A 13293-nucleotide genomic window follows, 5' to 3' on the forward strand; every position below is an offset into this window, starting at 1 on the left:
CCACTAGGTGTCACAATAATCCAATTATCTACTGCCCCCTGACTTCCTTTATGTTGGGTCCAAGCATGAAACAACATTCATATTCATTTAAGAAGAAGAAAAGAAGGACAAGACACTTTTTGGGAAAAAAAAAAATAATTCTATTAAATTTATTTGTACATAAATTGTGCAACAAGTATATTTCCAGCCAAAGAAATCATTTCTTAAAAGCCTCACTCTTTCGTTACATACACTCAGAAATGGCTGGACGCATGTACTCACTCAAACCACTGTACAGCCCGTTACATTGTGCCCTGTGAAGACCAGCTGCAGCACTCATACGACTGACCACTGAAGTGTATGTGCCTCGAATTCAGAAATATCTCAATCAGTGCAAACAGGAGCCTGGCTGTGAAAAACAAGAGCACAGCACCAAGAACTCTATATTTTAAGCTTAAGGCATGGTCAGTTTATGTAAGCCGTGTCACTGTTAACAAGATGTGTCAATGTCAAAGCAATTACACAAACTCCAAAAAGATAATGTAACGTAGAGGGTGTGTTATGTCGTTTGTGCCAGAAGAAAAGCAGAATATATCTGAAAAGTTAGAACAGCAGTAAAAGTGAAGAGGCTTTAGGCGAGATTTTTAAAAAGTGGAATGTATCCTGCTAAATACACAGAACAATTAAATATGGATACTTATTGTATGGGCTTTTTTTTTTTTTAATCTTACACACAGCAACATTTTAGCTACTGTTAAACAGCTCACATTTAATTCAGTCAGCCAAATACAAAAGTAGTCTACTCGAGTATCAGAAGCAGCACTGAACAACAATCGGTCTCATTCAGTTACTGGCATTTAGTGTGCGTCATGTAATAGAAACATTCTGTCAACCTCTGGCAATAAAGTTCTTTGATAAGGATATGTAAGGCCATCAAGATGCAAACCAGTGGCTTATGCTAATTAAGACTTGTCTTAATATCAAATATTAGTCAAAAATCTGTGCGCATTAAATCTTGCTTATTCGCTCATGCACATTTCCTTAAGGAGTGCTTCAACAGGCCAGCGCTAACAAAATTTGTGCAATTTTGAATAGTGAGCAAGCTCAAGTGTTATGATCGCAGCAATGTCATTGGATATTAGCCTCCCACATGGGGTCCTTGGATCTTACTTTTAAACTCTGGACATTTGTATAGAGAGGGCAGCAGGTTTCCACCAACTGCCAGAAGAGCACGTTATATTAAAAAGAAAATATAAGCCTGCAGGTGTGCTTAACATGGATATTGATGCAGTTATAACACTGAGAGCACCAAGGAGCGATCAGTTTTCTTCTATAAGGTTCAGATCCAATTCTGTACAGTCTCTTTCAAAAACAATCTTTTGTCCTCCATCTGCAGGCCTCCTTTCGTCTTCCTCTTCCTCACTTTCACTGAGCGGCCCGATGCTGGCTCTTCCCAGAAACTCTGCCGGAGAGAAAGCCGAACGTCGTTCCACCTGTGAGGTCACTGGAATCAAACCGCTACCTGGTCCATATGCAGGGCTCTCACGATTACCAATCTAAGCAGGAAAAACCATGTGCATCATGATCATCATGTTACTATTGTTATAGACAAAAATAATTACTGTCTTGCGTCCTTGCATCAAATAATAAGTGATAAAGATAAAGTGGTAAAACATAAGTGATGAGATAAAAGCAAAAAAAGAAAAAAAAAAAAAGATCACAAAAGGTCTCAAAGAGAAGGCTACATTTAAGGAAAGTAGTGAACTTGATTGCTCACCAATACTATTAGCCTCCGTCACAGAGGTACTGTAACACTGATGGACCACCTTCCTTGCTCACCTGTGTCATCTTGCTGAAGTCGAGGACTGGCCTTGGGTAGGGCAGAACATCTGGGTCATGGCGCCTCTTTAAGCGAGGTTTGCGCATGTCACAGGGCTGCGAGTGGCAACGTGGCAAAGCAGGGTGGAGGCCACGCCTAGATGAGGATGGTGTGCTGCAGGCTGAAGTAGGAGACGGAGACAGCGCTGGGTGCTCCAAGTCAGAACGGCCATATTTCAAGGCTGAACCTGCACAGGGTTGGGGGGGCAAGGGCACCGTAGGAGATTTCTGAATGTGTACAGGGGAGAGGGAGAAGCGACGCTGCAGCACATAGTGTGAGGTCAGCGGGGCCGGTGAAGAAGAGCACGAAGAAGGCGTAGCAAAGGATGCAGAACACGCTCCTTTCAGTGTATCGCAGGGGTCCCATGGGAAGCCCCATGATATCAGGGAGTCAGACGATAGCGCTAAGCTAAAGAAGGTAGGACTAGCAGATGAGTGTACGGAGGAAGAGGGGAAGGAGGAACTAGGACCACAAAGTGGCAAAGAGCTGGCTCCAGAGCCTGAACTAGATGCTCCACCACTGTGACAGCTACGTTTCACCGGGGTCCAAACCCTTGATGCGCTGGGATGCCAGGTGGTGCGGCACTGAGACAGATCCTCTGGAACAGAGAGGGACCGGCAGTGGCGTTTTGGAGGTGGCGGAGGTGAACTTTGGAAAGCCTTGAAGGGACGTTCTGGTCTCTGGAGTGATTCTCCAGATTGAGAAGTAGGCCATAGTGAATCAAGTCCACAGGAGTCATCCAAAACACTGGCAACAGATGATGGATGTGTAGTTGAGGTGTAGCTCTCTGAAAATGCCAAAAAGATAAACATGAGGCCAATTTCCCCACTGGTCACAAATGTTGCTCTTAACTCACTAAACTTGCCTTGTGTTGTTTTATGAGCACTCCACGAGACAGTGGGACTGGAGCCCACTGTAGGTAATGACTGTAACAAACAGAATGACTTGTTTTCAAAATCAGAAGTGAGAAAACCAAGTCAATGAAACAAAATCAGTTTGAAGGACAAGACTTTGTTCCATCTAAACCATCCAACTCACCACATTCACACTGAATGAGAAGGCCTTGTGATAGGGTTCTTCTAAACTCTGCTTACGAAGTTGCTCTGTTATAAGAGTCACCATATTTGTAGCTATGATCCAGGGAGAGACATGGAGATGAGGAGATTTACCAAGGGCAGTGAAAGTGTCATTAGTCAGAGTTCTGGCGTGGTTTGTGGCGTCCCCTCTACACCTCAACCAGCCAGACTGACCAGGTTCCTCACTTTGCCACCAACATCTTTATGCAACCTAGAGAGGCAGGTGAGAATAGATTGAAACAAATTAAATAAGTGGTTAGACAAACTGCAGAGAAATCAAACTAGTTTAGTCATTGTGGGGCAGAGGGTACTTTCTAATGTTTGTTTTTCTGTTTGGGAAAGCCCACAGCAAGAGGAACAGAAAAGCTGCACACCAAACACTGACCACAGGTCTATGTGAACCAAGCTAGGGCTTATAAGTTGCCCTTTCATTCATGCAGGAGCAGAAGTTTATGCTCACTAAGGCGAGAATCACACATGGACATGAGGTGACCCTGAACAAAGCAGCACGTCACATTTCATCAAATTAAGTTCATATTGTCATTCCAAATGGGACTCCAAAGAAAATTTTATTTCGAAGGAGATGCAGACTACAACTCAAGTGAAAACTTTTGCAATCAAGTCAGTAGGGTCCAATAAACTGAAATGACAAAAGTTGTGAGTAGTAAAGAATGGAAGGGGGAGGGAAAGACTAAAAGGGAAAGGATGGAGGGGGAAGTGTGTGAAAAATGAATGGGACAGGGGCTGGAAGCATACCATAGTATCTTTGTAAAGGGGACAAGAATAGTGACCAGGTCTCAAGGACTTACTTGAGGCCAAACCAAATACAGTCCTGAACTACTCTACTTGTAATCAAAAACTTAAAAAAAAAAAAAACATTAGTTACTGAATGCACAAACACCTGAAGATTCCCCTGCAGTAGCCCATGTATGGAATCCCAGGAAGTCTATTACTCAGTGCTGTACATCTTAAATTGAAAGTAAAAGACACAGAATGACCGTTGCATTAAAATGTAACATGACCCATTAGCCTTTGGACTTCTGTTTAAAAGAATGTGTAGAGCACATGTAGGGTGGAAAACCCCCCTTCAAAAAAAACCAAATATTAATCTAGCAACTTTGAGGCCCTTTGATGGCATATATTTCAGCTCACTTAAGAGACTTTCGTTCAATCACTGTTGAGTCAAGATGTGGCCTCCAGGGCCTTCCTCCTCCTTGTGGCAAACAGTGCATTTGCTAGCCTAGTTCCACATGCCACAAGACATTATTTAAGGGGCACAAGACCAAGCTTTTTCCACTGTCATGTCCTGAACACAATCAAGAGCTGTCAAGTAACTAGTATAAAACTTTAGCATCACTTTTCAGTGTGACTAGCAAACATACATTCGATCAGCATAAGAAAAAAAAAAATATAGGACGCTGTCGAAATGACAAGAAACCTCTAGCACAGCCACCTTGATAAAATAGCTTTGACTTAAGGACACTGTATTTAAAAAAACAAAATTAAAAAAAAAATATTTAAAAAATGGAAAACAAGCGAGTTTAACACAGTGTTGCGCAGCTTACTCAAACCACGTTTCTGCCCATCAGCTAAAATTCATGAACTGCAATCCAGCTGTTGTTCGTTACAATGTAACACATTAAAATAATGCTAAACTTACAGGATCGATAGGATTCCGATTATAGCCGGTGAGCAAGGTGGTATGTGGTAAGCTAGCTCACGAACACGATGCAGCCAGTGAAGCACCAAGTTGTCAGCTAGCTCATAGGATAAATGCACTAAAATTACTAGCGTCAGTTTATTACAATAGATCTGATTGCGACCGGTTAGAGGCTTGTCATTCCAGTCGGTTATAGCTACGTTTTGTAAGGCCAGTATGAAAATTTGCGTTCCTAAATTTAACGCTAACCCAACAGTCTATGTCTAAATCACTTGTAGCGTTAGCTTGGTCAGGCAGCTTGGTTGCAAGCTAGCATGCTACAGCTGTCTTGATGTATTACCTGCATTCAGGCGTTCCTAAGCAACCAAAGCTGCGCAGCGAGTGCACCGGGTGGCGAGCAGATTAACTGAGTATTTATAGCTTCTGGACGATACCAATTGAGAGGGTGTTTTTGTCACATGCCTTTACAACTGGTGATTCAAGAGATGCTTAAATGAGGTTTAGACATACCAAAAATGTATAACGTTTACTATTGTTTTTTTCTGTTGTTTTGGAGGAAATTAAACTGAACTCACAGCAAAACACATTGCAATTATTTTACGAGCTTCTGTCACTTTGACCGTCCCACAGTGACACCGTTCTGGTTAAAGCGAGAGCGTAATTTCAAATCTTCCTGTCTAACAATAAAGGCAAATGTATTTTATAATATAGGTCGAATAATAAAATATTTATTAAATTTAGATACCCTACCTTACCTGTGACAGGGGAAAAGAAAAGTTAAAACTACAAAGTGTTTGAACTTAGTGGGAAGTGAACTCAGCTCTGCCACCGACGCATGCGTATTGGGTCAGTTAGCGAAACAGTTTTCCATAAGTTTCTAGTCAATAGCTGTTATAGTTTATGGCATTGTATTTGTATCTGTATTTGGTGTACGTGAAATTAAAAGAGCCAGAGATTAAGTTGTCATGGCGCAAGAAGAACTTCGGAAAGAAGAAACTCTTGCAATGAGGAATAGGCTAATCGGGTATGTAAGATGAAACTTGGTGTTTTCTTGGTGCTTGCTCACAGGCTTATTGTGCATATAGTGCAAATGACACGTATTGATTTCTTTGATTACAGACAGTCATGTAAACTGTTTTATTCAGAAGACCCGGTGAAAATAGTAAGAGCACGAGGACAGTATCTATTTGACGAAAATGGCAAACGCTATTTGGACTGTATCAGTAACGTCCAACATGGTAAAACATTATCATCCAGTCTCAAGTCCGTTTTTTCTAACCAATTAAAAAAATACAGTGTATTACACTTCTGCCACCTAGTGGCAGGACGTTTTAACGCCCTTACTGACATGTTGTATGTATGTTTTTCTAAGTGGGTCATTGTCACCCCGCCATCACAAAGGCTGCAGCAGCTCAAATGGACGTCCTGAACACAAATTCAAGATTCCTGCATGACAACATAGTCCTGTATGCTGACCGCCTGGCTGCTACCCTCCCCCAGAAACTGTGTGTCTTCTACTTTGTTAACTCTGGGTGAGTATTCTGTTGCACGCTCATACTCCTTAAAAAAAGCATTCTCTAAAGTACAATTACATCTTTTTTTTCCTGATAGTTCAGAGGCCAATGATCTTGCCCTACGCTTGGCACATCAGTACACCCAACATGAAGATGTCGTAGTTCTTGACCAGTAAGTATTTTGCTCCATTGCAGCCCTTTCACCCCTGCAATTACACGTGCTTTTCAGTTATAATGAGCTCTCCTTCTACACTAGTGCATACCATGGGCATCTAATGTCTCTCATCGACATTAGCCCTTACAAGTTCCGGAAACTGGCGGGACAGAAAGAATGGGTTCATGTGGTGTGTAAATTTAGAAACCTATTATCACAAAAACTGCTACCCAGCAATAGACTCCTGCTGATCTCAAAGAACATGTTCTTTCATCCTCCCAGGCACCTCTACCAGACACTTACAGAGGCATATACAGAGAAGATCACCCCAACCCAGGCCAAGCATATGCTGATACAGTAAAAGACCTTATAGAGGATGTTCACAAAAAAGGCCGTAAGGTACACTATAACCCAGTTCCATGCAGGCTCAATAAAATCTCTACTACACACGCTCAGAACAGTGCTAATAATAAGCACATTACACTTATAGTGCATATTTATTATCTGTTTTTCTTTAGATCTCAGCCTTCTTTGCTGAATCCCTGCCCAGTGTTGGTGGACAAATAATCTTGCCCCAAGGATACTTTCCTAAAGTTGCAGAGTGAGTAATTCTTCAGTTATCTGGTTGTTTTTGCTCAGCTGGTTGTACAACAATGAAAGTGTGGTGCCTCCTCGTCGTATTCTCCACAGATATGTGCGCTCAGCTGGTGGCGTGTTTGTGGCAGATGAAGTCCAGACAGGTTTTGGGCGTGTGGGACATCATTTCTGGGCTTTTCAGCTTCAGGGAGACGATTTCTGCCCAGACATTGTGACCATGGGCAAACCGATGGGCAATGGGCATCCCCTGGCATGCGTAGCAACCACTGCAGAGATAGCTGGAGCTTTTACAGCCAACGGAGTGGAGTACTTCAATACGGTGACTATACAGAAACCTTAATGTAGCATAAATTAATGCCCGATCTCCACACACAACCAGGTATTTGATAATAATAGCTATTTTACCATTTTACCATTAATATTAAAATGACATTAAGAGAGAAATGTCATTTTAAGACTTAAAACGTACATTTCACTCACAGTTCCTGTGTTACTTTTAAATATAATGCTTTTATGCATATTCTAAAGATAAATCACTCATTTTACTCTCCAACTTCATGCAGTTCGGCGGGACTCCAGTTTCATGTGCAGTTGGCCTAGCAGTCCTTGATGTGATCGTGGAGGAAGACTTAAGAGGAAATGCTGTGAGGGTCGGAGCCCACCTAAAAGATTTGCTCACAAAACTGAAAGCACGACATGAAATAATTGGAGATGTCAGGTAAGGATGCTATGTCAGCGGTATCCTGCAGTTCATAGCACTTAAAAAATAACTAATTGAGCTGCCGTATAATGAAGTCCAGTGACTCTACTAATTAAAGCTTGCCTACAGACATGTCCATGTTTACAGTGCCTCGTTGACATCTCACTTTTATTTGCAGGTGTGGTGTTTTGATCTTACTTAATCTAAAAATGTTCAATTATTCAAATGTATAGAAATTGTCCTCCATACCCTATTATACATATATTTGGTAGTGTTTACCCTTTGCAGTATAAAAAGCTAGATATGAATGACAAAAATCTCAGATTTTCAGACATGGACTGCAAACCGCTGCTAACGTGAATACTTAACATGTAAATATATTTGACAAGTATGCTAATTCTTTCATAATTCCAATAAAAGGCCATGTCTTTATTTCTGTAGAGGTGTTGGACTATTTTTGGGAATTGAGTTGGTGATTGACAGAGAGAAGAAGACTCCTGCCACAGAAGCTGCAGCGCATGTGGTCAAGAGGTGAGGGACTGCAGTGCAACATATTAGTTATCAGTTAGGTTTTACATTTTATGTTTTTTTTAAAAAAGCTTACTCCCCAGTGCTGTTCTGTGATTGGAGTTTGTCCTCTTTATATCAGGTTGAAGGAGGAGGATCAAATATGTGTCAGTACTGATGGCCCATGGGAGAACGTCTTGAAGTTTAAGCCTCCCATGTGCTTCGGCATGGAGAATGCAGAGCTGGTGGTGCAATGTATTGATCGCATCCTTACAGGTTAGCTGACTAACATTGTAAACAAGGTTATATGCATGCTATCTACTCAGTCCATAAAAACCTCAACACCAAAATATAACCATTTCATTTTTTTCAGACATGAAAGCCAGTGACCTCAAACTGGAAAAGGAAGACATCTAAGGTTTGTCAAACCTGTAGAAAACATTTTAATTGCATCAGACAGAGTCAGGTGGTCACATTCATAATATTTAGAGGTAGAGATTAAAATCTGTTCTTGAGGCTCCAGTAGACCAAACAGCTTCACAGAACATGTTGCCTCTTCCACTCAACACAGACTACTGTGGGGGTTCACTTTAGAGAAGTTGGACTTCTATCTGGAAATTAATAATTCAGAGAATATCAAAGCGGTGACAGTGAATTTTAAATAACGGTACTGCTGGATCAGCGTCGTCATTCGTTTCAAACTATGCCCATTTAAAGTGAAATATCAATGCAAATGTTTTAGTCATTCTCATTTTCAACAGATCATACCAGTCACCTCTCTGATGACACCCCACAGACTGGAGGTAAACACTACAAGCCACAACATATCATTGCCACCTGGGAAATGTAGTCTACCAGAAGATGACATTTTGAAATTCCACACTTTTATAATACAAAATAAATAAATTAAAGAAAATATTGACAACTTTTTTTTTTTTAACTGTAATCCTGGTTCTTGTATCATTTTTCTGCTGACAGCAGTTCACATAATCAGCTGTGACTTAACACTGATTGGCAACATGTTCTTAATACACAGCATGGTAGAGTGAAGCACTTACCAGACAACTATAACTCCCGGACACATTCACAAAAATTGCTCAAGTATTGCAGTTTAACATCTAGTGGGGTGGGTGTTACACTCAGCAAGTTATCCTGCAGGTAGTGAAGCCCTCTCCCACAGCTTCCCATGGAGATGTTAACATTACTTGAGACGAAACAAGCAAGCCAGTTAACAGTACAAAAACATTTAACGTTAACTTTACAAATAATAACAGAAAGATCCATGTGTAATATAAACCAAAAGTTTATTTCTACCAATTTGCCAAAGACACTAGAGGAATGAATTTCCAGTGAGAGAGGGAATACCCTCTTACATTTAACAGGCTTGCGTTCAGTTGAATAACACTAGTAAAGCCACTTAAAAATTGCAGACATGATGGGGGAAGAATCTCCTTAAAAGCCAAAATAACAAAAACAACAACAACAAAAAAAAACAAAACCAAATAATTGCTGGTTGTCTTTGTCTACAAGGCCTTCTGCAAATATTTATTTGACACTCTTACAAAGAACCCTTTGATTAGTATAAATCCCTTTTTTTTTTTTTAAACCTCACCCCACATCTGAAGCCATGCAACTCACATCCAACACTCAGCATGGGAGAACAACAAAATCTATAAACACCAAAACAAAATGAAGAAACAAAAAAAAAAAAAAAAAAAAAAAAAAATTGTTTTATTCGCGAGCTTTAAAAGCTCTTGCTCATCTGTAAATCCAGTAGACATGTAAAAATACAACCATACAATACATTAGATTCAAAAAGGTACCAAAAAGTACAGTAAAAATAACACTTCCATCACTGGAAATGTAAATGGACACAAAAAAAACAAAACAAAAAACAATATAAAATAAAAAGTGGAAAAGTGACATTTGCTTCCCCAGTTCCTCACTTGATCTGTACAAATGGAGCATGAGTCCAAATTTTCTGCCAACTCCAAAGGAAAAGCCAGAGCCCATGTTCGCTGTAGTCAGACCATGGATCTCTTTTTCTTATTTACTTTAGACCTTGAGAGAAAAACACGGTGCTTAACGTTACTGAGAATAAACCAAATGCGGCATGCAGTTACACAAAGACAGACAGGTGCATGAATGAGTTTGACTGGTCAGTGATGGACAGACACACTTTTTGGACGGGGGCAGGGGCTGGGAAGGGAGGGGGACACGACCTCTAGCTGTTACACCTAGCACTTTGGTGAAAGGTGAAACAGTCCTTTATTCCCGCTTTCAACCACCACAAACTCGACGCGTACTGATCAAACAGTCGCAGTACAGGTTCATCTAAAGATGGCCGACAGGTGGAATGAATCCATCTCTAATGATCACAGACCCCACAAGGCGGCCTACCCTAACCCCACAACAATGCTGGAATGGACTTAGAGTAGATGGAGATCTCTGGGGTCAGAAGGCACTAATGGTTACAGCTATGTTCTCATACTACCACGGATGATGCAGAAATGCATACCTGCACTATGTGTGATCAGTATGGCTTGTAGCTACTCTGGTGCCCTCCACGTCTTGGAGTTTTCCCATAGCTTGTATTGCCCTGGTCTGGAGGACAAGAGAAAAAGGGACTGAGTTCTTCTGTACAAAAAGGAGGACCAAGAAAATAAAGTTTCTCTCATTCTGTTTCTTTTCCCTGGGGCCACTTATCGCTTACTGTAATCGTAGCCACCCCCATAGCCGTAATAACCAGCAGAGTAGTCATAGCCACCATAGCCACCATATCCGTAGCCTTGCTGTCCATAACCATAGCCCTGGTTGTATCCCTGGTTCCAGTAGTTGTTGTAGCCTTGATTCCAGTTCTGGCCCTGGCCTAGAAATAACAAGTAGAAAGCTTTTGTCACAAGTCTCCAGAAACAAATTTAGGCCATGATTGAAATCAAGAGTCTTCTGAAGTGCACACAGATTTCGTGCTTACCTCCACGTCCTCGCCCACGTCCACCGTATCCACGGGCACCGTACTGCTGCTGCAGGTAGACCTCTTTGGGCTGCGCGATTTTAATTTCACACTACAATGTCACACAAAGAGCATCGTGTTATACGTTTGCAAAGACTTATAAATCTGGCTAACTAAATTTCAGCCGGCAAGCTTGCTGTGCCATTACCTTGCTACCACCGACATTGTGGTACTTCTTCTCCATGACTTTCTTCACCGAAGCCTCTTCTTTGTACGTGATGAATACGAATCCCCTCCTCTTCTCTGTCTTTGGGTCCTGCGGAAGCTCTATGGTGTCAATCTACAAACAAAGAAATCAGAGTTTTGTAGCAGCCACCTCCAATATACCCACTTAATTCCATTAGATGCTGACAGGTGCTTCTAATGTACCTCTCCAAAGGTCCCAAAGTACTCCTCAATGACCTCCTTTGAAGTATCAGGGTTGAGTCCGCCCACAAAGATTTTCTTTACTGGATCCTTCTTCATGGCCATGGCTTTCTTGGGGTCAATCTGTCTCCCATCTAGCCTGTGCTCCTTCTGTTCAAGAACCTATTAGACAAAGAAAAAACAAACACATGTAAACTTGCCCACATTGTGAAAATATGCCTCACGTGTCCACATAATTACATAACTTACCTTTTCTACGCTGGCTGCGTCTTTAAACAGAATGAAACCAAAGCCTCTTGACCGGCCTGTCTGCTGGTCCATTTTGATGGTGCAGTCTGTCACTTCGCCAAATTTAGAGAAGTAGTCTTTAAGATCCTTCTTGCTTGTGTCCCAGCTGAGACCGCCAACAAACATTTTCCTGAGCACAGGAGAAGGGACACTGTTAGCAGCAGCAGCTGCAGGCACCCCCCCACTAACAAGCTTCACACAGTAGTGGTAGTGGGTAGAACCAGGGGTGTAGATATACAGGCTGTCCCAAAACAAATGGTGACCCAGTAATGTAGGGGGGTAGGTAGGTAGCACTTGCTTTAGCTTTTAGCCGTTAGCCATCTTTCAAGGCCGGTTTAATAAAGTGAGAAATCCCCATGGTAGAGGCACAGCACCCACCCCGTATCTGCTGCTTTTCTAAGCAACTATATATTAGATTTAATCTTTACAGTGGCGCCCATCCCCCCCCCTCTCCGCGCTGCACATGGCGCCAACAAAAGGCCGGTTGAACAAAGAGCCGTGGCAAACCGCTAGCGCTCATTAGGGACGCCTGCTTCCTTCACAGATTCACAGCAGGCCTCTTAAACTCACCCGGCATCCTCCTCGCCCTTGCTGGCGTCGATCTGGCCTCCTTCCGTGCCGCCGTTTTGCGAATTGTCGTCGTCCTCGGGCCCTGCGTCCTCTCCGCAGTCATTCGCGGCGGCGCCGTCGTCGTCGTCGTTCCCCTCCTCAGTGAGGCCGGCTCCGTTAAAATCATCGTCGACTTCGTGGCCGTTTTCCGATGTTTCCATGTACTGTTGCTCTGACTCAGACATTTTGCACAATTATACCTAAGTCCCCCAACACAAACAAGATAGAGTAAGGAATTAGTGATACAGTTGTGGGGGTTATATAATGTGTCATGCCGTGCATGCCTCGCCATTTCCATGGTGCCAATACGTGCTTTTCCCACCATTTTGGCCGGCGCGATCGCGTTCCCTGCATTCAGAGAGCCCCGCTTATTACCGAGTGCCGGGAAATGGCCACAGAGTTACGTTCACTTACACATCACAGTAACCAAACTGCATCTTTAGCGCATTACTGCCAAGGGCAAATATTAGAAAAGTTGTACACATATGTATCGCGCTGATAAACCGAGCCGGGACTATGCAACTCAAATTCGCAGTTACGTAATGCCGAGGCCGATACGGCCGCAATATCAGTCTACAGTTTTAATAACTACAAAAATTACCTGCACGTACCCCAAAAAACAACTGTTTAAAAAATAGATTACAAGAATCGCATTACTTACGTGACAATATAATGAGAAAAAACTAATCAGGCTAATGAAATACAGAAACGTACTTACTAATCACACAACCGGAGAGCTCTCTTCAAGATGGATTCTCCCACACGACGGCAACTCGTGGTTGGTTTTCTAGAACCAGCAGGAGAAAAAAACGACCTTTTTGCGCAGAAGCCCTCTGATTGGAAAATCTCTGCTGCCATTCACGGCACCGACCAATGGCATGTAAGACAGTTTTTTTCTGTTTTTCTACAAAAGATGTTCACGCCTCGAGAACTCAGGAAGGAACTCAGAGT

The 13293-nt window shown here is 42.2% G+C and overlaps 3 protein-coding genes across 4 annotated transcripts; 1 reads left to right on the forward strand and 2 right to left on the reverse strand.

Annotated features, from left to right (window-relative positions):
- Window positions 1-116: 116 nt before the first annotated feature.
- LOC113035977 (protein FAM53C-like) lies at window positions 117-5024 on the reverse strand. Its single transcript, XM_026191912.2, has 5 exons — window positions 4935-5024; window positions 2897-3145; window positions 2724-2784; window positions 1819-2645; window positions 117-1535 (listed from the first exon to the last, which is right to left on the reverse strand). The coding sequence occupies exons 2-5, from the start codon at window positions 2978-2980 to the stop codon at window positions 1299-1301; spliced, it is 1209 nt and encodes a 402-aa protein (XP_026047697.1). The 5' UTR covers window positions 2981-3145; window positions 4935-5024; the 3' UTR covers window positions 117-1298.
- Window positions 5025-5426: 402 nt separating this feature from the next.
- phykpl (5-phosphohydroxy-L-lysine phospho-lyase) lies at window positions 5427-8982 on the forward strand. The gene is made up of 13 exons (XM_026191815.2): window positions 5427-5618; window positions 5714-5832; window positions 5967-6126; window positions 6206-6280; window positions 6365-6452; window positions 6545-6661; window positions 6781-6863; window positions 6953-7178; window positions 7423-7577; window positions 8001-8090; window positions 8209-8342; window positions 8440-8484; window positions 8828-8982. Exons 1-12 carry the CDS (start codon window positions 5560-5562, stop codon window positions 8481-8483), a joined length of 1350 nt encoding a protein of 449 aa, XP_026047600.2. The 5' UTR covers window positions 5427-5559; the 3' UTR covers window position 8484; window positions 8828-8982.
- A 371-nt stretch (window positions 8983-9353) lies between these two features.
- On the reverse strand, window positions 9354-13199 carry hnrnpaba (heterogeneous nuclear ribonucleoprotein A/Ba). 2 transcript variants are annotated; one of them, XM_026191949.2, is made up of 9 exons: window positions 13061-13199; window positions 12304-12542; window positions 11695-11863; window positions 11449-11607; window positions 11228-11359; window positions 11041-11131; window positions 10780-10935; window positions 10585-10670; window positions 9354-10127 (listed from the first exon to the last, which is right to left on the reverse strand). In XM_026191949.2, exons 2-8 carry the CDS (start codon window positions 12525-12527, stop codon window positions 10600-10602), a joined length of 1002 nt encoding a protein of 333 aa, XP_026047734.1. In that variant the 5' UTR covers window positions 12528-12542; window positions 13061-13199; the 3' UTR covers window positions 9354-10127; window positions 10585-10599. The 2 variants fall into 2 exon arrangements, with proteins under 2 accessions (XP_026047734.1, XP_080144291.1); XM_080288165.1 differs by having other exon boundaries at window positions 13057-13098.
- Between the last annotated feature and the right edge of the window lie 94 nt (window positions 13200-13293).

This window comes from Astatotilapia calliptera, chromosome 2 (assembly GCF_964374335.1).
Source record: "Astatotilapia calliptera chromosome 2, fAstCal68.1, whole genome shotgun sequence".
Lineage (NCBI taxonomy): Eukaryota > Metazoa > Chordata > Actinopteri > Cichliformes > Cichlidae > Astatotilapia > Astatotilapia calliptera.